The following is a 22,899-nucleotide window of genomic DNA, read 5'->3' as shown; positions in this document are numbered from 1 at the left end:
ACATATTCGTAGATCGACAAGCTCCCTTTCTTGAGAGAGTGAAGGTCATGACGCAATTGTGACTGTCGTTGATCTGTATCGGCCGCGAACATCGCCAACGCCGTGGTCCATAAATCAGACACCGATTGAACATCCATAAAAGATGACAGAACAGTCAAACTTATGGTGGAGAGGAGCCACGAAGTAAGGAGATTATCCTGTTGCTGAAACACGGATGCCGCCGAATTGAGCACAAGAGCACCATCCGATGCTTGCACAAATCTCGGTGGCGCAGAAGTAGATCCATCAAGAAATCCAAACAAATCATAGCCATTAGCAATAAACCTAACCTGTTGCTTCTATTAAAGGAATGTTCCTTCATCAAGCTTCACAACTTCATGTCGAGGAAAGGAATTCACCACCCGATCTGCAGCAAAGACCGAGCCATTCAATTCAACAGAGTCTGAAGCAGCAGAATTTATCGTTGCCATGATCAAGAACACCTAGCAACTAATACCATGAAGAAATCTAGGTAAACTAGAGAAAGCTAAAGAATAAAATGTGTTTTCAATCTGAATTTAACCTCATTAACTTGTTCAATACAAAGCCAGAGGTTCATATTTATAGAAACAAATAACTACTTTCCTTAACAGATTAGCTAACTCCTCAGCTCATTCTAACTACCTCTCTAACCGTCTTATTATCTTTAACACTCCTTTCCACTTCCTTCATCACTTTCTCCTTCAATTCATGACATCCTTTTTTTACAACATAATTCCCATCTTTTGAACCTGTCCACACCATTTTGTCTTGGCCTCTACCGTAAGCTGGCAAACTCTGAATAGCTTTTACTTGCTCCTCTGAGATATATCTTCTAATTTGGTTCAGCTTCCAGCAATTATTTTCCTTGTCCATCAACTCTGCGACTTTCTGAGGCAAATCATGATTGTCATCAGTTAGCTTCTTCAACACGACCCTTGGAACCCACTAGTCTCCCCATATGTTGATATCCAATCCATCAAGAACTTGCCACTGCACATTTTTTTAAGAAACTCTCTACCTTGCAGTAAGCTTGCCCATACCCAAGAAGCTCTAGACCCTTGCTTAGTATTTAAGAAAGCACCTTTAGGAAAATATTCCCCCTCCAGCACCCTTGCCCAAAGATCTTTAGGACTCTGCAACAACTTCCAACATTGCTTAGCCAACAGTGAGATATTAAACAGATTTAGGTCTCTAAACCCTATCCCTCCCGTGCTTTTCACCTTAGTCATGTTCAGTCAGCTCAACCAATAAATCCTTTTCTTCTTTTTGCTCTCCCTACTAAAACCAGCAACAACAGAACTAATCTCATTTTTATTTTCTCAACCCTTCTCGACATATCATTATAGTAAAACTTTTCTAAATTTGATTTTGAGATTTTTTCTTAATTTAAAATGATTTCATTTGTTTTTTAAAGAAAAAAAAATCAAGTTGAGTCATTAACATTGCTAAAATTTTGTACCTTAAATTCTCTAGTGTAACCTTTTGAAATAAATAATTACTCATTTGATAACCATGTAATAAAAATGTAAATATTGTTGTAATGTACTTAAATTTAGTAAAATAATTTTAATAGCATTAATAATTCAACTTACATTTTTCAATAAATTTGAAAATAAAAAATAGGACTAACTTCAATATTTACGAGAGTAAAGGGGCTTGGAGAAGATTTTAACCAAAATTTTACTAAAACTTCCTTAAAAATAATAAAGAAAAAGACAGCAAAGTGACATTTAAGAAAAAAAAAATACATCGGAAAAAGAAAAAAACAACAACAAAGTGATTTGTTAGATCATTTTGCTGCTTCCAACTTTCAGTTCACACGAAAAATAAAATACAAACACTGAAAACTAACGGCAAAGCTTCTTCTTCTCTTCATCTTCATATCTGGTAAACTTTTTTCTTCTTCTTTTTTTGAAGTTCTTTTTGTCCCCCTTGTTGAAAATGTTTGAATAGACTGAGAAATATAAAGATTGAACTTTTACCTATTTATTATGAAAACCCAGATTTTTTTTTGATCTGGGTTTTATCTATTTTATGTTTAATGGATATCTGATGTGAACGCTTCTCACTTTTTTACCTTTTTGGGTAGAAAATGGAAAACCCAGAATCAAATCAGCTTCCTGAAGTGGACTCATTGCCAGATGGTTTTGTTGAGAGTCCTTCAGAGATTTTGGCTCCAAAAGCCCCAATTTCTAAAGAAGAAAAGCCTTTGCAACCTGATTGTAGAGAAGGTGATTTAGTCTCCAGTGAGTTTGGAGCAAACAAGGGCCAAAAACAAAGAACGTTCCCTGTGCCATTGTCTGAGGCAGATGGTTTTGAGGGCTCAGCAGACTATGTAGAAGGTAAATTAGTCTGTCCCGAGTTGAGCAATTCGCTTCCCGAGGCTGCTGAATGCAGTGAGGTGAAGGAAGTTAAAGGGAAGTGTGAAAGTACAGAAACATGTAATTTTTCTTACTTCTGAATTTGTTTCACAATGTTTTTGTTTTAAATTTCATTTATGAAACTTGGGGTATTTTTTAGGGTTTTAGTGCTCATTGGTGGTAGTTTTTTCACAGGCATTGGAAGAGGATCTGAAACGAACTTGACTGCTTTGAAGGAATCGTCTTCATCCGAAAGCATAGATTTGCCAAAGAATAAAAAAACAGTTAGTAGATTATAGTATTTTCTTTCTTTTTACTAAAAGCAGATTACTTGACTAAGTTCACTGGAATTTTTATGCTTGTAGTTCTAGGTAGGGTTCAGTACGAGCATCAGCAATTTATGAGTTTATCAATAATTTTATTTTAATGTTCAAAGAAGTAATAGTTGATATTACTCAAATTCGGGTGTGGTTATCGGATATGGATGTGTTCGACATGTGTATGATTGACCTTTTGAAGTTTTTGCATGTATTTGAAGGGTCATAGCCTAATACTCATGTACAATTATGCATCTTTCTGTAGTTTCACTTTGTCTTGAGTTGAGTAGTGATTATTATTTTTTAAGGTTTAAAGAAGTGGTCATAGTTATTTATTGATTATAAGGAAAGCATATTTTACACTTTTTTCTCTCTTCCATTTCTTTAATTTTTACTTGTCACATACTTTGTCTCGATGACAATCTTTATTGCAACCCATGATGATCAAAGTAATATTCATTTCGGAGAAAAAAGAATTTTGTGTTTGTTGATTAAGTGATTTTAAGAATTTCAGAATCTGAATGTTTCACTTTGTTAACCTATTTCTCAAAATGTTTTGGTATATCTCCATTTTCTTTTCAATTCCTTTGTATGATTGGAAGATCTCTCTTGCAACAGTAATAGTTTGTAGCTATGCTGAGTTGCATTTTCAAGAATATTACAGTCTGTCCGTTGAGTTAGGTTCTGTTTGTCCTGAGTTATTTACTTATGCTTATCTTATATCAGTTCCATCTAAATGAACTCATTTTAGTCTTAATTGGAATGAACTCATTTTAGTCTTAATTGGACTATTTATCATCAGGAAACCACTGAAACCAAACGCAAGACTGCAAAACGTACATCCAAATCAGAAAAGGAGTTCCTTGAGTTCTCTTTGAAATATCAACAAGTTATTGCAGAAAGAGATACCGGTTAGTTGAAATAACATTTTTGATTTCCAAAAGGTCACCATCATGTGATTTAATGAGTATATTATTCTAATTTCCTGATTTTCCATCAAATTTTATCAGTCCATCATGAATATTTTGGGTGTGAAGCTATGTTACTCTGACTCTTCAATTTTCTAGTAGTAAATGTCCCAAACTTACCCAAATATATGAACTGTCAAGGACCCTCCAAATACATGGAAAAACTTCAAAAACTTGAACATGCCCGTGTCAAACACATACCTGTATTCAAGTCACATCTGAATCCTAGTGACATAGTCACATAGAAATGAAGCTATTTTTATTTTATTTTATAATAGATATGAAGCTACTTTTATGCTGCTAAGAATGGCAGTTATCTGTTAAGTTTTAACACTGATTTTTATTCTGCTAGATGATATAGGTGGGATGCATGTAGTTTCTACTTTCTATTTGTTTTTTTGGGGGTTGCAAAGTTAAAATTTATATTACCCTATATTATTTTTTCTTTTACTTAAGACTTGAGTGTCAAAGGTCAAAAATGAAACCAATTGGTTTAATTGGTCACTTTGATGTTCCATGGATGTAATTGGAGGTTGCTATTTCTAAGATCCCTTCTTTTCTTTTTTTTTCCTTTTCCTTCTTTTGCAGCTATTGCTGTTCGAGATAAACTCGAATCACTTTGTAGGGAGTTACAACGTCAAAACAAAATGTTAATGGTATGATTTTCTTGGAATACTTTATCATTTCTTTTCTTTTGACTGATTGCATACAACGGTTAGTATTTGTTCTTGCTGCATTTTGCTTTTAATTTGTTTGACATTTGAATAATGTTATGAGTTGCAGATTGACCTTGAAATTTGTCTCCTTTTAGCATACTTCTTTTTTCTAGAAGTAAATTGTGTTTAGAATAATTCTGTAATGAACTTTCTGTGAACCTTTGGTTTCTTCCAAAATTGCTTGGCATGTACTTGATCTAGATAATGTGGATCTCCATAACTAAGTTAACTAACAGGCAAAGCAACTTCCTTCAGTCTTTACTTTTTGTAATGTACATTATACAATTTTTGTTTTTTTATATTAAAGAGATTGTTCGCTTTTTCATGTCTGAACATAATCTCTGCAAAATCTTCAACCTCTATGACAAAGAGGTCTTTGTTCATCTTTGAGTTATTTGTCGGACTTTCTTTAACAAAGGTGCTGATGGCTTGTTCATGAATTTGCAGGATGAATGTAAACGGGTATCAACGGAAGGGCAAAACTTAAGATTAGATTTATCAGCCAGGTTCCAAGATGCAATCAAGGTTTGATGTCCCTGTTTTGATTTTTGAAGTGTCTGACAGTCCGTGTAGATGGGCTACCTTCCATGCTGGCTAGCCTGGCTATCTCTTATTATGTTACTTCATAAGAAGTTATGTTTCTCAGTCTCTTCATTTTTTTCTTGAAGTACCCATGTCTGACATCCATGTCTAATGCATTTCCGAACATGGGTATAGGCATATGACCCCCCTAGGACACTTGTGGAAAACCTTAGAAAAATTTGAACAGACCCTCACTCTCCTTATATTTGTGTATTTGAACAATGGTAATGTGTCTGCATTTGCTTTGTGACTCCAGTTTTGGCAAGTACAAAATGTAAATGTTTCTTCAACTTCCGGATAACTTTCGGGAACTTAATGTTGATATCCATTCTTTAGTTTCTTCATTTCTTGTATATTCTACAACTGGTTTCAATCTTTTTTCCCTCTTATAGGATGTGAGCAATAAGCTCGAAGAGCAGAAGGACGATTGCCTATCTCAGCTAAAGGAGAATGAGATGTAAGAGACCAGAAATGCATATCTAATTGTTATATTCTTTTCCTCCTTTGATACCTGTTGAAGGATGAAAAAGCCCGATCGGACTGGCTGGCTTGTTTTAATCAGGAACCAGATGCTTGCCCTGTCCGGTGCTTTATTGTTTTAGTGCCAGCCTTTTTGTTATTCATATATTTTTCGGAATTCATCATATATAGGTTAAGAGATAAGTTGAAGGAGCTTGCTGACCAATATGCCCTCTCTGAACAACAATATGCGCAGAAGGTATGGGTTTGACATCCTGGTATATCTAAGGTTTTCTATGTTGAAATCCTAATAAATTCTATTGTTGAAGACTGTGAGCTTTACTCTTATGTTTCGGACATTTTTTGCACAGCTAAAGCAAAAAACATTAGAACTACAGCTTTCGGATTTGAAAATCAAGCAACATGAAGAGAAATTAACCCAGGAACAAGCGCAGATGAAACTCTATGCAGAACAAGTGTCACAGTTATTAGTGACTGAAAAGAATTTACGCATGCAGTTGACAGCTGATGGAGAAAAATTCCAACAGTTTCAGGTCAAATTCTTTCTGCGACATTTATCATCTTAATTTCATTCCCAACCTCTTGCTTTTACATTGATGAATAGAATATTAAGTATTTGAATTCATGTATCATTTGTCTCTGAATGGCTGGACCTTGGATCCGTCGACTGAAAGGTCTTTTGTCGACAGAAAAGTAGTGAAAGCTTACTCAAAGTTCTATTATTGACAAAATAATAGTGCAATGCCTTTCTAGGTGATTAAGAAGTGATCTCTATGTTACCCGGACCTAGGGATGAGTGTCAAATGTTGGTATCTGTTTGACATGGGTATACTCTATCTTTCTATGTTTTTCGAGAGACTCCTATACCCGTGTCCTAATATATGTCGGACATAGGTACTTCATGAAAAATGAAGAGTCGGAGTAACATAGAGTGATATGTCTTTCATGTTTGAGGTGTTTTCCTTTTGAGTATGCTTGGACCTTACCATTGAATGCATTTTGACTGCTGAGAATCTTAGCCTGAGACGTAGCAATGTTGAAGTCTGGTTTACATATCCTTGTCCTTTTATTGTTCCATCGATGTTTGAATTTATCTCATCATCATCATCTTCATGATGTTTGAATTTCTTCTTAATTTTCAGGATGCATTGTCAAAGAGCAATGAGGTGTTTGAAACATTTAAGCAAGAGATTGAGAAGGTACGTGTGCCTTTTCTCTTTGACAGAATCATTTTCCTCAAAGCTCTACTTTTCGGCTTTTCCTATTGACCCATTTTACTATAGCCGGTTGTGGTTGTCCTGTGTTACTTGGATTTGAAGGTGGAGTGTTGGACGCAACTATGTGTCTGACACAGGTATTCTTAATTTTTTTTCCAAGTTTTTCCATGCATTTGAAGGATTGAAGGGTTATATCCCTATATCCATGTCAAATACAGTCAAACACAGGCATTTTAAGAAAATTGAAGAGTTGGAGCGATATAGGCGCTATGTTGCTCCAACTTTTCATTGTTTTTGAAGTAATCATGTTCGACGCCCGTATCTAACTCATATCTGAACATTGGTATAGGGAAATGACCTTCTAAGGATCCTTCAACTACATTGAGAAACTTGGAAAAATATTGATATGCCCATGTCGGTTGTATATCTCTGATACTCACACTTGAGTCTGTGTAGCATAGGCAATTGCACGTGGTGTTATGATTTCAAAGTTACCGACATTTTTTTCCCTTTGTATGTACATTTAGATGGCAAAATCAATCAAAGAACTCAGGAAAGAAAATGTGTTCTTGAAGAGCAAATGTGACAAATCAGATTTTACTCTCATAGAACTTGTGGAAGAGGTAAATAGTTTGAAATATCATTTTAAGCTTTCATTTTTCAGAATTATAGTCAGTGTTAAAAAACCAGACCGGATCAATCGGTTGAACCCGGAATCAATGTTCTGTCCAAACTGGTTTCATAAACATTGATAATAATCTTGTCTCGAACGCTTACTCTTGTCTTTGCTTGAGTAGCGCGAGCGGATGAAGAAACAACTAGAGAAGACAAAGAATCAGAAAGAAAAGCTTGAATCGTTGTGCCGGTCGCTTCAAGCTGAGAGGAAGCAAAGCTCTACTGGGAGCAGTGGCTCAAACTCGTTGGCGGATCAAATGTAAGCATGTGTATACGAATTTGTGAAGGATAATCTAAACTATTGCATGTCTTGAAGAATTTGCTGAAAATAGCAAAGTTTCATCATTTTGGTATGTTTTTGAGTGTCCTAAGCAAATATTGGATTGTATGGAACTACTTCATTAGCTGGTGGATTTCCTTGTAGGGATATATATCTTTCTGCTGTTAGTTATATTAACGTATGGATATATGAGTTTATATAAGTGTATCGGAAGTATGATATTATTTTACGTTATAAAATAACATGGATTATTAATGTGTGAATATTTTAAATATGATTGTAATAGGTAAATTTTATGAACACAATACAAATACATGATGTATGATATCTATTCATACCTAATCCTAAGGTCCATGTGTGAAAAGAGATGAGCTTTCTGGTGAACTAGCAGCAACCAAAACTACCTAATCCTTCCTCAATGAACAATAAAAGTGGAAATCAGTATTTTCCACTTTCTATGGTGTAACTGTTGACCTTTTTTTGGAGTATATAAAAGTTATTTATTGAAAAATGCAAAAATTTAAACCGCTGTACTCGGTATTAAAAAGTTAATTGGATGTTACATACTATTAAAAGATAATATGAATATAAATAATATAAATTTTAAAAAATATATATTTAATATGAATTGTTGATATATATATATAATAGGTTAGCTTCTAATATCATGTGATTTTATGCGTTAATATTTAATTAGTTTTTTTAAATATTGTACTTTTTAATTACAGTAATTAACATAAAATAATATTTTTATTTAAATTACTAAATTAATTAAAATATATTAATTAATCAATTCAAACATTATAATAGAAAATTTTTAAATAATAATTAAAATATTTTTAACATATTCAATATATAATATAATTTTACTTTATATAATTAATGCAAAGTAACATAATTCAAAATAATCATTAAGTCATAATTAATATGTTTAGAATTCTATTCAAACAATAACTCTATTTTACATAAATAAAATTAGTATAACTTTTGTTTCTGTCAAATTTTTTTTAATTAATAATGGTAGCTTATAATAATCACAATTTTTTTCCCTCTATTTTATTCTTAAAGTTCTATTTAAGTAATAACTTTATTTTAAAATTAGTACACTTTTCATTAATAATTGTAATTGTAATTATAATTATAATTATTTTTAAATATGTAATTACCACAAATAATATTAAATTATAATTATTTTTAAATGTATAATCATCACAACTTCTATTTTATTTTAAATTATTTTTAAATATGAATTTAATAATATAAAAAATAAAATCATTTTCATTAATTTAAAATTTTTTAAACACGAATTTATATATATATATATATAAATTATAGATTAAAAGTAACTAAGTATTCACCACTAGGGGAAGATAAAAAATATTGACATGCGTCATTTTTCTTTTTAATATATGATAAGAAAATATATCAACATCTAACTTCAATTGCGTTTCACTATTATTTGATATCAATTCTTTAAAATTTAAGAAACTTTCATTCTTTTATTTTTTTTTAATTTAATTAAAACATATATTATAGGCCATCTGTAAGTATCGTCATGGAAAACATGAAACATACCACTTCCAATTTTTTTAAGTCAAATATATATATTAAAAAATCTTACATAAGCGTTACTGTACATCATTAATAAATTTATTAAGTTATTATTTTGTCTCTACACTTTTAGATTCATTATTTAACAAAATTAGTTTGGATGAATGTGCTTCAAAATTTCATTAACATTTGAATATATCTGCAAAATGTAATAATTTATCAAAATTCTCTTTTCCTAGAAATATTTTTTTATATTTTTCTGAAATTTTTATTTATATTTCACTTAAAAAAATATAATCTATTTTATAATTGTATACGAGATAAAAATAAATACTTTTTTCTTCTTTTTATAAAAGTAATATTAAAAATTTAATTAATTAAAAAAATAAGGTGGGAACAAATTAATTATAAAAATAGACAGCATCAGTGAATTTTTTTTTTAAAATTGACAGGAAAGTAAAAAAATTGAAAAGTGAATAATTTGCGATATGGTCTGACGCATTCATGGCACACGTAAATTTACAAAAAAAAAAACTAAAAAAGTGAAAAAAAAATTTAAAAATCTTATTTGTGATTTTAACACAAGATAATAGCCTTTTTCCTGTATTTAATGACTTTAATGTAATTTCCTCAAATTTTGTTCACTTCTTGTTCCTTATTTTTTTTTTCGTGTCAGATATTTTTAAAGACTACTTAAAATTATTATAATAAAGACTTCATTTTCGTAATTAATTTATTCCTACCCTCTTTTTATAACTAAACATTTTTTAATATTATTTTTATAAAAAAAAAGTCATTTTTTCCCTTTTTTTTCTTTTACATTATTATTTATATTAAATTAATAATAATTCATAAATTAATTTCGACTCAAACACTTCAATTATGGCCGGCACACGCAAAGGTTGACCCACTCCCCTTTCTTGCAAAGGCGTGTGCTCGAAACGTTGCCGTTTTCTACTCTTCAGGAATAATTTTTATTTATTTGTTTATTTATTGTTATTGTGATTGCAACTAAAATGAACAAAACGTCTTGTTTTATACTGAATTCTCCCCTTTCTCACCTAACTCTTGTTTGATTGCTTTCTTTGTTTCAATTAAATTATCTCCCAATTTTTCTTTTTTAGTTTTCTTTATTTTTCCTCTCCTTGATCGTTGTTAGCTGCAAAAAGGTACGATTTTTATTTAGATTGTTCTTGGTTTTTTTTTTTGGATAGATTTTCCTTAATTCTATTGCTTTTAATCCGTTTTTTAGTTCCCTTTTGATTTTAATCGCGTGGTCTTTTCAAATTCTTAGACGGGTGTTTAGGTTTTTGGTTTTCTTAGCTTTGATGGATTGTTCCCCTTTTTTTCATGTTTTCTACTGTTTTTTGGCGATTAATTTAAATTTATTTATTTATTTAGGTTTTATATGTGAAATTCTAATGGCTTAGCTATCGTATGTTAGGGATCTGTACAGTAATCTAGGATTTTTGGTTTTTTAGTAATTTTTGAGGTTTTTCTAGGCTCAATGAGAGCATTATTTTTCTGAGGAAATTAATGGTTTTTTATTTTTATTTTTACTTAAACGTTTCTTTTTAATTGGATTTTTTTTTAAGATTTCAATTATATATTTACCGATCATTTTTCTTTGGTCTTCATGGTAATTATTTTATTGAATTCGAGTCTTTGAACGAGTAATGTTAAATCTGCTGTCTATAAACTTTAGCCTTTATTCTTAACTGCTTTGAGTGGATTAAACATGTTTTGTTTGGTTTAAGATTGATTCGTATCGATTTGTTCTGTAATTTTCGATCTTTGATATTCATTCATGGATGATTTAATAAATTGCATGTGCTTGTTAACATTTCATGTTAGAATTGTGGTAAATTTTTCTGTAATCTGCTGTTTAAAAGCTTCAGCCTTTGTTCTTGACTGCTTTGACTTTGATATAACGTATATTATTTTGGTTTAAGATTTACTTATATCAATTTATTGGGTAATTTTCAAGCTTTGATAGCGATTTGTTGGTAATTTTCGAGCTCTGATATTCGTTCAAGACTGATTTAGTAAAATCCATGCATTTGATTTGGTAATGTTTTCCATAGTCTGCTGTTTAAAAGCTTCAGCCTTCATTCTTGACTTGCTTTGAGCCGATAAAACTTGTTTGATTTTGGTTTAAGATTGGCTTGTATTGATTCATGGGGTAGTTTTTGAGCTTCGATATTTCATTCACGAGTGATTTTGTAAATTCCATATGAATAAGAGAGTTGAGGTTGGAAGTTCTTTTAAATGTTTTCCACCTTCTGCAGTTTGAAAGCTTCTGTTTTTATTTTCATTCTGTTGATCTGATCAACATGTTTGATTTTATTCTATGGTCAATTGATATTGGTTCCTTATATGGCCCTTGTTTTATGATTGTTAACATATAACTGCCGATATACATAGAGTTCGATCTTTTTTATCTTGATTGTTAACTTGTTTAACACATGGTGAATCAGATTACTCTTAGCAAATTAAGATTTTTTGTAACCATTTTACGTTTTTGTGAAGGTTACGTCAGAAATGGATTTTTTCTTCAGAGGCCTAAATGAGGAATTTTCATCTTCCCAAATGGACATTCTTAGATGTCCATTTTTGAGAAACATTAACGAGCCAACTAACTTTTCCTTCTCGTCTGCCTTGCCTTTTCCCATGCCGGTAAGGTTTTGTGTCGGTCATGAGCGATATGCTTCATGGGTTGTGGGTTTTATTTGATAGTTTTTTTCCTTTCCTTTTTTCTTGGCCCAAGGTACGAGGAGCCAAAGGACCAATATTTGAAGATGGACCCAATTTCGACATGGCATTCAGGCTTTTCCATGGACGTGACGGAGTAGTTCCGCTATCTGGACAATCATCCTTGCGTATTGAGAAAGCTGAGACCGAAACAGCCCCACCAAAGTTCAATCCTTTGGCTGCAAAGGCAGCCACCATTAGTCTCTCATCCTTTGGACCGGGAGGGCCTTTCAGTTTTGATGCATTTTCTAATAAGTGGAACAATCAGAAAGGAAAAGGGAAAGGAAAATCGTCCAAGAAAGAGTCTTCTTCACAGGTAATCTAACATCTGATCATTGACCGTGTCTGTTGATTTGCGGGTAGTAGTTTGGAAAAATGTCTTGACGATTTTGGATTATTATTTTGACATCATTTATGCTAATTTTCAGGGTGGAAAATCGAATCACGAAGCTATGGGCAATGAATGGCTGCAAAACGGGAACTGTCCGATTGCAAAGTCGTATAGGGCGGTCAGCGGTGTTTTGCCACTAGTTGCGAAGGTTTTGCAGCCGCCACCGGGGATGAAATACAGGTGCCCACCTGCAGTTGTTGCAGCCCGGGCAGCACTAGCACAAACCGCATTTGCCAAGAATCTCCGCCCACAATCCTTACCCACAAAAGTACTGGTGATCGGGGTGTTAGGCATGGCGGCAAATGTTCCGTTAGGGATATGGCGGGAACACACTGAAAAATTCTCACCATCTTGGTTTGTGGCTATCCATGCAGCTGTTCCATTCATAGCCATGCTCCGGAAATCAGTGTTGATGCCAAAGACAGCTATGGCATTTACCATTGCAGCGTCTGTATTAGGACAGGTTATCGGATCTAGGGCCGAACGATATCGATTGAAAGCAGTAGCAGCAAAGCGATTAGGTATGGAGGAATCATCGGTTTCTGTGGGTGGTGCGAACCAGTTGGACATCGTTGCAGTTAAGAACAGTGATTGCAGGAAAGATGTGGCGGAATGGGAGCCAGTTTCCATACAGGTTGCAATGGCAAGGCCGTCTTCATCCACAGATGTGTTTTGCTAATAATATCTTTAAAGAGACTGCCGTTTCTGCATAAGAGAGTAATCCTTGATGTGTTTAAACAGAGAAGTCCAAAGTCGTGGACCGTTTGTTTCTATTTATGTTTTGTAGTGTTCCTTTGTTGAACCCAGACATCAATGTTTTTGTTTTGGCAAAAATCATGGACTTAATAAAAGATGCAGAAACCCAAATTTCTTCATACTCAACGTAACCTTTCATGTTTAGGCAAAATTTAAATTAGATTTAGTTATTTAATAAAAGACCTGCTTGGTTTTAGGATTAATAGAGATCAATAAGTCAAGTTCATTGAGTTTTGAATGAGTATTTTTTCAAATCAGTCTCAAAGAAAAGAAAACAACCATCAAATCCATGTTGAATGTAGTGATAATAAGAAAAAATAGACATTACTGAGAGAATCGACTATGCATGGATTATATTGAAAGAAGGTAAAAGAATATTCAAACCCATTCAAATGACTTCCTCTTAACTTTCATGGATTATTATTATTTTGTGTGTATTTTCCATCAAATACAACATATACGAGGATGCTGGAACATTACAAATCACCTAAAACACACGCATACACTACCAAAAGACTGGACTTAATAACTGTACATTGCGCCGTCATCAAGTGTCGTTAAAACGCAAGGATTTGGGCTCAAGCACAGTATCTAATCTTTGGACAATGAAGTGTCGTTAAAACGCTAGTGTCTGCACTACATTTTGTATGATGTTCATCCAGACCATCTTTGGACAATGAAGTTTCCCTTGCCTCCAATCATTTCCCGAACCAGCATCAGATTTGGGCTCAAGCACAGTATCTAATCTAGAAACGCAAGGATCAACAGCCTCCCCAAGAGCTCCTGATACTGCAATAGAAACACCTGGTCCCTGTTCAGCAACGTGATTTCTTACGGCATTTAGATTGGCCAAAGCAGCAGTTCTATGAACATAAACCGACTCAGCCCTGCTGCCATCAACAACAATAACATCACCAACACCTTCAGAAATTGGCTCAGTCTGGCCCACATCAGAAACCATAGCTTCCACTGCCTCAGAATCTCTATGATCTATTAGCCTCCCATTTTTTTCGTCTGATAAGTTCAGGTCAGTTTGCAAACTCACTTCCCTGTTAATATCAGATTCATCAAAGTCCATGCTCACAATAGAGGAAGGCAAGTCCTCCATTTTTGACACCAACTTTTTGCTGCAAACAACTGAGCTCTCCAGGACACAAGCATCTCCCGTATCACTGCCATCACCAATTGCATCATCACTTTGGGTGTTCCAATGCTTCTAGTTCTTGGATGTATCAAGTCCCGTCCAAGGCATTTGCGAGCTTTGCTAAAGAAAACCTTGCATTGATCCCTGGAACTTGTTCCAACAGATTGTGAGATCATTCCAAAATCCTTACCATAAGACAAGACGGCCTGTATAAAGACAGATTTTTCCTCATCCAACCAATCAGCAGGAACCATTTCCCAACAACTATTATCTGAACAAGTATCATCAATATTCAGAGTGACATCAGATGTTGAAGGCCTTTTAGCCACAGAACTAACTTTTTCGCATTTCCACTCACAGTGGTAGGGCTTCTCCAGGGTCAGCAGAACCAATGATGCAAGAACTCATTGCCTTGGAAGACAAAGAACCACAGATACCTGCTAAAACATCAGCAGCTACAGCTACTTCATCCTTCCAAATAATTTCAGAACTGCTTGACCTTTTAGCAATGCTATCATCAAATTGAGATGTTCTAGAATTGCAGTGGCTTTCTATAAAGATCCTACCTGAAGGTGCTTTCTGATTTTGCATGGCATTTTCTGCATGAGCTGTTATAACTGAAGCTGCACCCAGAACATCAAGGGATGCAGCATTAAAATCACGGCTCCACTTTTTCCTAGATGTCAACAAGTAGGTATTCATAAAAGACTTCCCCTGCTTACTCAGATCAAGCTTCTTTTTTCTCTCAAAACATTCAGACTTGAGGTTTTTGTAATAGAACTCGACACAATCTGCAGTTGTCTTGTGATCAAGAAAAGAGGCAATCTTTCTGAAGTCCTTCCCAAAGGCAGCCAACTTATCTATAAAAATTTCCTTTTCTTCAGATGTCGAAGGATTGATCAAAGCTCTTTCCTTCTCAGCAGCACATGGGTCTTCAACCAGTCCATTACTAGAGATAAACCTAGAAACCTGCTCCTCTTTCTCATCCAAAACTAATCCTGGCATCTTCAAAGCAATCCTGTAAAGCCTGCCATTGGAATCTAGAAGCAGTTTGCTTGCAATATTAATCATCACTGTACTAGGTTCCAGGATCAAATATTGTGCTGCAAAAACAACCCCAGAAAGTAATTATATGCATCAGTATCTATAAAAGCAAGTCCTTAAAACAATCTTCCAGAAAAATAGAACAAAAATAGATAGACATTTAAAGAAAACAAAAAATATATCAGCAACACTGGTTAAGGCAAATCCAAGTTGAAAGTGAGCAGCTTAATACATTCACTTGGTACTAAAAAGAAATAACACTAAAACAGTTACAAGCATAGAAACAACATTTGTACAGATGAAAGCATTCAAGTAAAAAATATGAAGGAAAATAGAGGTTCCAAGTGTTTTACTATTTTCAGCAGGAAAACTAAGGCCATAAAGCAAATCCCAGTTAAATTACTCCAAAATCCCAAGTTTTGAGCACTCTCACAAGCAATCCCAAATATTTCCTAGAAATCATGATAGCTTGAATGGTTTTGGAATATACATTGCAGATATTTAACAATCCGACATTTACAGCAGCATAAACTTAAGCCAAATCAAATATTAAATGACATTCTCCCAACTCCCAAGTAGGATCAAACAGAAAATTTTCTACAGAAATAGTCTTGCAAGTAAGCAATCTGTACTACCAGTCATACTAGTGCACTAGTCATTGAGGAAGATGCACCCCAATGCATCCAACCTACCCTACATTCATCAGATATCAGGCATTAGATGGAATGTAGTATACTAGTGTTAGTAACTTCAAGCATCTCTCTAGCACCAAAATAAGAAATTTCCAAGAAATCATAAATAGACTTTTACATGCAATGAATTTCACCAGTTGAAAGGCAATAAACCGTTACTTTCTATGTATTCTACTTACTACCAGATATTCACAGACAAAAACCCAATATATCTAATAATATGAATGACTGACCACAAGAACATATAGAAAAGCACCTTGAAACTAGGAGATAAGTTGAACTTCATATCCTCTAAACTGCTGCATCTTCCACCTATAAACAAGTAAAGGTTCAGCTAGAACAATCATCTCTTTGCAAGGACCCCAGCATCCAGCATGTTAATCTATTCAATTCCATGCCAAATCAAATTGTCATGGAAGTATTTGTTTACCATGATATCATTGATTACTATTTTATTTAAAATCAAATAAACCTCAAATCTTAGCTTGAAAGAACAGAACCTGGATTACCCTCTTGTCTATATATGATTTTTAAAAATTCTAGCTTGTAGTTCTACTTTCTTCCAGAGTAAATTCTCCTATTTCACATGGTAATCTTCAGCGACACTTCTATAATAATTTCATGTCCATTAAAGTTGATAAGGATGTAAATTGTTAATATGATCCACAATTCAATTTTATAAGATTTAATCCTTCAACATTATACCTCACATGCATTCAAGTATAGAAAAAATGATCACAAGAAAAAAGACAAAAGCCAAGCAGAAACAATAAAGTGTAACATACTTGAAATAAAGGTCATTCAACAATATGCAAAATCACAACAAAACTAGCAACACATAAAGCTACTCTAAAGCAGGAGGCTAAAACAATTACCAGAAGTGAGTGAGAAAGAATGGAGGAGCAATGCTTTTGGTAGCCACCATCTGTTGAACATAAACTAAATTCATACTTCTTCTGAGACTTTGCATGGCGTTTTCTCACTGACAGTAAGCGCATATCTTCATTCCATGCATGGTGAAATGCCTTAAGCGATAAACTTCTCTCCTTAAATCTTAAGTACTGCTTCTGCATTGCAATCCTTTTCCTGATTGAGGAATCAGTCTGGCAGCTTGCTGCATTGTGAATTTCAGAAATACTATATTTTCCAATTCCTTATAAGGGGTCAGTATTTCAACATATACTATATTTTCTCTACCAGCATCATAGTTTAAAGATCCAGGAACATGTGCATTGTCATCTATCTTTTTGACCATACTGCCTTCCGCAGAAATGGGTGTACAACTCCCTTCATTACTTGAAGCAGTCACTAAAACCACCTCCTCCATTGTTGTCAATTGACTGGTATCCAAATTATCTGATGCAGAAACCACTTTCTCCAAAGACAATGGTTCCACAAATTTAGAAACTACCATCAATATCCCCATCTTTTACATCAGCATTCACTTCTTCCAGGACACCATTACAAAGGGGAAGCTTTTCCCTAAGAACATTACCACAATTATCAATTTTCAAGGAAGTAGGTTGATGGACCATAACAGATACAATCTTTTGTTCCTCACAAGTTTTCCCATTTTCCTCATCAGGAAGAGAACTAGATGTTGCTGGCAATTGACATCTGCTTCAAGAGTCACCTTTCAACAACTTAAGTTCATTTTCAAATGAATTAATTTCAGTTTCAATCATCTCCAATGCCCTCAAAACATCACCTTTACATGGTAAAAACTTATTTATTGCAGTAGACCAAACAAAATCACCGTACTAGGATCATCAGACTGAAGTAAATCAATAAGTGAAGAGCCCAAATGAATAACTGAATTGGTATCCAATTTCTCAAAACTAAAAGCTGACCCTCCCGGATGATTTTGAGACCTAAGACTGGGAGAACTACATAAGTTACTAATATCAGTATCAAAATTTGCAGCTTGGAAAAATGATTTATCTTCCACACCTGTAACAACCAGGAATATTTTGGCAACAAATGAGAAAGCATACTCATAAGTCATTAATACAATCAATATAGAAAACAGACAAAGGGAGAAATGGTATCATTTATGATTCTGCAATTTGACATTTCCAATTAAAAAAAAAAAAGAACTCCTTCAAACATGACCTGGAAGCTACAAGAAACATAAAGAAGAAAACAACTATTTACAACATAGGTTAAATTCTTCACTAGGAGCAACAAATCTTGAAAAATATTTGAAGTTTTACCATTTAAAATAGGACACGAGATTTCTCTAGAGTTTGGCTCTAGCTCTACCCCATAGAGCGATGGCACCTAGGAATTGACAAAAGGAAAAGAGCTATCACCTCATAAAGAAGACTACTGATATAGTGTTTGCTTTAAAGGGAAAGGCAGAGTCAATGATGGATATGTAATAAAAAAGTACTTATTTAGGCATTTGAAACAAGCAAATGGTCATGGCAGTGACAAGAGTCGCATAACTGTGAAATAAGAGCCAGTTAAAGATCGTAGGGGAAAATAAAGGCACATAGATTTAGAAGAGACCAAGACTAGTCCTAAACATCAATTTAATACAAGACTTACAAGTTACTAAGAATGGCCAGGGAGGAGAAGTGGAGAGTCAAGAACATATGATCAAACAAAGGTCATGCTGATAATAAGTCACAAGAATGTTATTGCTGGGCATAAAAGGGAGTGGTCGGAAAAAGCACATATATTTTATAATTCAAAGACCACTTCTATACAGCATTCCAATTAACCAGACAGGACAATAAAATAGCCATTGATATTACACCTGTCTTAGATACATTTGCTTAACACTTGATTTATAAGAAAATCTAAGCATTTACCTGGTGAGGAACCACAATCAACAGATGAGGGAGTTGCAGAAGAAGAACAATCAGAAAATCCAAGAACTCTAGGGCTCTTGTCAGCCAAGTTAGAACTCATAGAATTACTGGATTCCGTACTACCAGCAGAAGTTGTAGCCTCAACTCTGTTCATGCTTTTATCAGGGCATTCAACTTTCTTTTTTTCATATTTTGCTAGACCCTGCCCCCATCCAAGGCATGGCTTCTTTCTTGGTGTTGTCTCACCAGAAGGTGCAGCAGGTATGACACAGGCTGCTGCGTCCCCAGAATCTGACTGGATTGGGATCAAAGTTTTTGTTGTAACTTCCATTCTCCAGAATCTATACCTCCTAAGCTCTTTGAGCTACTTGAATGGCTAAACCCTGAACCCCATGAAGACAAGCTTCTAGAGCAGCTCCACTTAAGAGGCTTCCAATTAATTGAGCCTACAGAATTCCCTCTCTCACATCTTTGTCCTGTGCCTAACCCATTGACACCACTAGTCTTATTATCATGTAGGTCCTTTTGAAGTTGCTCTGATGTGTTTACAAAGTCAGAGTATAGGAAGTGTATAATAGCATATCATCGACCGAAACCATTCATTATTCACATATACACAAGAAACTGACTGATGGCAGCTCTCATCACCTAAGATCTTGTCACCTGAATGTGATGGCAGGAATCCATGACCACCATTTTCCTTGGCAAACAGATGCCAACCACCCTGCTTACCATTACGTGCATAAGATCATTTAAACAACCAAAGGGAAGACAAAAATATTAACTCAAGAAAGGTGTGTATATATGTAAGGAAATGAGTTGAATATATATAAGATTGCATTTGGTGAAGTTGTGTCATAGTATCTTTCCACGTTATTGATTGGATTTTGATTCTCAATATGCACATTGTAACATAATTTTAATATATTTTATTTTTGAATATCGCTTATGTTATATTTGAGAATGATAGCCTCCATTACATTTTGAAGATCACCTATGTTTAATGTTTTGGTGAAAGGCAATTCTAAGGATCAGCTATCTGAGAACGGTCATCTATGTTATATTTTTAAAAACTCCTATGTTTAAATGTTTGGCGAAAGGCAATTCTAAAGATCACATATGAGAGCGACCGCTTATGTTATATTTTGAAAATTTCTTATGCATAATGTTTTCGTGAATGTCAATTCTAAAAATCACCTACAATGAAACCCATAAGGTCACAAAACTAAAAATTACATTTTCACAAGGTCATGAACTTGAGTGTTGTCAAGGGCGCAAGACACCTTCTAGGCACTAGAACTCTTGTATTGCCTCAAGCATAAGGTGGAAAAAGGCACTAGCCTAAGTGAAGTAGTGCGCAATATGTATATGTATGAGCTTTTGCAAGTTTATGTGTATATATAATATAAAAAACTTAAGATAGTAGGAAACTCCAAAGTGTGGTCTAGCTTATCTACAAAATATGTGATTTTTTATTGGTCAATATGCATGATTTCCTTATGGTCAATGTTTGTCGTTGAATGCTCAAATATTGAGAAGTATAGAGTCTGATATTATCCTTTCTTACTAGAAAAGGTATATCAAATGAAAACACTGAAAAATAAAAGAGAATAGTATAGAAACCCCAAAAATAATCATTACTTCAAAATGGAAAAGTAGAAGAACACTAAAATACTAAACCCATGTATCAAAAGCGAAGTTAACGTCCAATGGAAATGATAAAGAAAAATAGGAAAGAAAAACACAAGCCGGAAAGCAAATTTTGATTTATTATGAAAAGCGAAACAAGGGGGAATATAGAAAAGAAAAAACCTCATTAACTAAAATGAAAGTGTCTAGAATGAAACAAAAGAAAAGAACGACAGATACTGCCAAAAGATATTAAATCTAAAAATCCCCAGAATCTAACCAATCCTTAGTCCCCACAAAAAAATAAATATATAAATAAACCTACCATGCAAAGCTCATGATGATACAATCCTAACTTTCAAATATCAGTGACACAAACAGTGTAAAACGAAGGAAAGAACATACCAGGAGGACGACGGAAGTCAGCGGAGCCCCAACGGGTGAATTCTCTAAAGGACCCGTCCGGATAAGACGATGTAGAAGCCCAAATTTGCTGGGCCCATTGTCCAAATAAAATAAAATACAACAAACCCAAAATTCAATCCCAACTACCCAAACCTTAAGCCCAAAATAATCAGCCCACAAACTTAAAATTTCAGTAGCAAACCCTAGCTGGCCACCGCATGCCTTACGTGGCCTCCTCGTCTGCCACGCCTCCAGCCCACGCCTCCACTCGCACGCCTCTGCCACCACTGTCGGCCACGGGCACCTGCAAAGCCAACAAGTAACGCAACAACAAAGAAAAAATAATGCAAAAAAACAAAATAGAGAAAAGCATTGGTAATCGGGTTATAAAAACCCCAAGCACTGCTCATGTATTTTGCTTCTTCGTTTTTTGATGAACAGAGAAAATTAGAAAGAAACACAGAAATTTTGAAAGGATTGAATCCTTGTTATTTCCTCTTCGTTTTCCTTTTTATTTATTTACTTGTTTTATCTTACATTTTTTCTTCTTTTGCAAATCTATTTTTTAATAACTATAATAAAAGAAATCAAAAGCAAAATAAGGAGAAGAGAAATTCACCGGAGTTGGCCGTGACCACGCCGCCGGGGGTTTCTCCTTCATCGTCGGCCACCGGTCTTTGTGGCTGTGGCGGTGGCGCTCCAAGTACTAAGAAACCCAAGGGTTGGGTGCTTGAAAGAAAAGGGGAAAGGGTTTTTGAAACTAAGAGAGGGACAGAGGCTAGAAGGAAAAGTTTGCTCAAATGCAACAAGTGAAACGACGCCTGATTGATGGGGGAGATCTGTGCATGCTTTGCCCTAATGGGTAATTTATGCATTTAGTCCCTCCATCTTGCGTTGAAGTGCAATCCAACCTTTTATTCCTTTTAGACTTGGGCTGCGAATTTTGTTTCTGCTTCAATCAGGTCCTTTGACCATGTGTGCCCCTTTGCACTGAAACGCTGCGCACAAGGGGCTTGGGATATTTCTTCCTTCGCTCCCTGATATTTTAGCACGTTGCAAATCAATCCCTCGTTCCATCTTTTAATTTTTAATTATCCCCTTTATTTTATTTCTGGTTTCAATCATGCCCATTACCTTTTAACCCCAATTTTTGTACATTTTTAAACTGTTTCTTTTATTATTTAAGATTTTCTTTTATATGTTATTTTATTTTAGACTGTTTTAGATTAACTAGTATTTATCTCAAGCTTTTTATATGTTATTTATCTTAAATACATGTGTTTGCATTATCTATTTTGAATTTATATGTACTATGTAATTTAGATTGTTTCCTATACTATTTATTTTGAAATTCTTTATATTATTTATATCAAAACTGTTTTATTTTGTTTAGAGTTTCTATACATTGAGTATTTTATACATTATTTATCTTACATTGGAACGCATTATATATACTAATTATTTTAAAATCATTTGGTACTTTTTCAGCTATGATATACGTCTTATGTTTATTTATTATCCATTTTAAAATTTTTCCTATCTTACATTTCTATATGTACATACATATTACTTTTAAATTTTTATAAATAGTATTTTAAAATCGTTTTGTATAAACTTTTTTATTTTTATTTTATTTGTTCAAAATTCATTTATTATCTCTTCAAAATTATCCTACATTTATTTGTTCTAATTTATTTTATACTACTCATTTCGAAGTTATTACGTATGTTATTTAATTTATTTGTCTTTGTTTATTAATACTAATTTTTAAATAATGTATGTCGAGTGGTTATTTTCATTGTGTGTACCATAATTAGTTTACTCGTACCTTCATATTATTGTCATATATTTGTATAATTTTATCCATGTATCATTATTCCATGTTTATTATTATATTGTTATTTCATGTCATCATTTTGTAAATTAAACCCCAACATAGTTGTCTAATGTGGATTGCTTTATTTTATTCTAAGTAAGATAAATGTTTACCTTCAAATAAATTACCCGCTATTATTCGAAAGGAAATTTTGTTAAATAAGGTAATATTTTGCATTTTGGAAATTCGATAAATTGTACCTTAATTTACTGGGTCTCGATTTTCTCG

General features: G+C 33.8%; 2 protein-coding genes and 1 pseudogene across 4 annotated transcripts; 2 read left to right on the top strand and 1 right to left on the bottom strand.

Annotated features, from left to right (window-relative positions):
• The first annotated feature begins 276 nt into the window (after positions 1 to 276).
• On the top strand, positions 277 to 7,871 carry LOC107904090 (beta-taxilin). Of its 3 annotated transcripts, none has more exons than XM_016830359.2 (12): positions 277 to 511; positions 2,111 to 2,462; positions 2,577 to 2,665; positions 3,501 to 3,609; positions 4,255 to 4,322; positions 4,830 to 4,907; positions 5,357 to 5,421; positions 5,616 to 5,682; positions 5,795 to 5,977; positions 6,587 to 6,643; positions 7,189 to 7,284; positions 7,459 to 7,871. In XM_016830359.2, the coding sequence occupies exons 2-12, from the start codon at positions 2,114 to 2,116 to the stop codon at positions 7,597 to 7,599; spliced, it is 1,302 nt and encodes a 433-aa protein (XP_016685848.2). In that variant the 5' UTR covers positions 277 to 511; positions 2,111 to 2,113; the 3' UTR covers positions 7,600 to 7,871. The 3 variants fall into 3 exon arrangements, with proteins under 3 accessions (XP_016685848.2, XP_040950663.1, XP_016685847.2); XM_041094729.1 differs by lacking the exon at positions 277 to 511 and adding an exon at positions 1,747 to 1,908 and having other exon boundaries at positions 2,111 to 2,363; XM_016830358.2 differs by lacking the exon at positions 277 to 511 and adding an exon at positions 1,747 to 1,908.
• Positions 7,872 to 10,049: 2,178 nt separating this feature from the next.
• LOC107904088 (uncharacterized) lies at positions 10,050 to 13,184 on the top strand. Its single transcript, XM_016830356.2, has 4 exons — positions 10,050 to 10,336; positions 11,697 to 11,843; positions 11,935 to 12,234; positions 12,347 to 13,184. Exons 2-4 carry the CDS (start codon positions 11,709 to 11,711, stop codon positions 12,986 to 12,988), a joined length of 1,077 nt encoding a protein of 358 aa, XP_016685845.2. The 5' UTR covers positions 10,050 to 10,336; positions 11,697 to 11,708; the 3' UTR covers positions 12,989 to 13,184.
• Positions 13,185 to 13,458: 274 nt separating this feature from the next.
• Positions 13,459 to 21,856, bottom strand: LOC107904089 (nuclear receptor corepressor 1-like; annotated as a pseudogene).
• Between the last annotated feature and the right edge of the window lie 1,043 nt (positions 21,857 to 22,899).

The sequence above is a fragment of the Gossypium hirsutum genome, chromosome D05 (genome assembly GCF_007990345.1).
Source record: "Gossypium hirsutum isolate 1008001.06 chromosome D05, Gossypium_hirsutum_v2.1, whole genome shotgun sequence".
Lineage (NCBI taxonomy): Eukaryota > Viridiplantae > Streptophyta > Magnoliopsida > Malvales > Malvaceae > Gossypium > Gossypium hirsutum.
This window is presented reverse-complemented; position numbering and strand designations above follow the sequence as displayed.

What these genes read in the sequence shown, in the direction of transcription:
- LOC107904088 (XM_016830356.2), top strand. Translation starts at nt 11,709, where the DNA reads ATGGATTTTTTCTTCAGAGGCCTAAATGAGGAATTTTCATCTTCCCAA. An exon ending in CCTTGCCTTTTCCCATGCCG is followed by an intron (nt 11,844 to 11,934) that starts GTAAGGTTTTGT and finishes TCTTGGCCCAAG; the next exon opens with GTACGAGGAGCCAAAGGACC. An exon ending in AGAAAGAGTCTTCTTCACAG is followed by an intron (nt 12,235 to 12,346) that starts GTAATCTAACAT and finishes GCTAATTTTCAG; the next exon opens with GGTGGAAAATCGAATCACGA.
- LOC107904090 (XM_016830359.2), top strand. Translation starts at nt 2,114, where the DNA reads ATGGAAAACCCAGAATCAAATCAGCTTCCTGAAGTGGACTCATTGCCA. An exon ending in TGCCAAAGAATAAAAAAACA is followed by an intron (nt 2,666 to 3,500) that starts GTTAGTAGATTA and finishes ATTTATCATCAG; the next exon opens with GAAACCACTGAAACCAAACG. An exon ending in TTAAGCAAGAGATTGAGAAG is followed by an intron (nt 6,644 to 7,188) that starts GTACGTGTGCCT and finishes ATGTACATTTAG; the next exon opens with ATGGCAAAATCAATCAAAGA.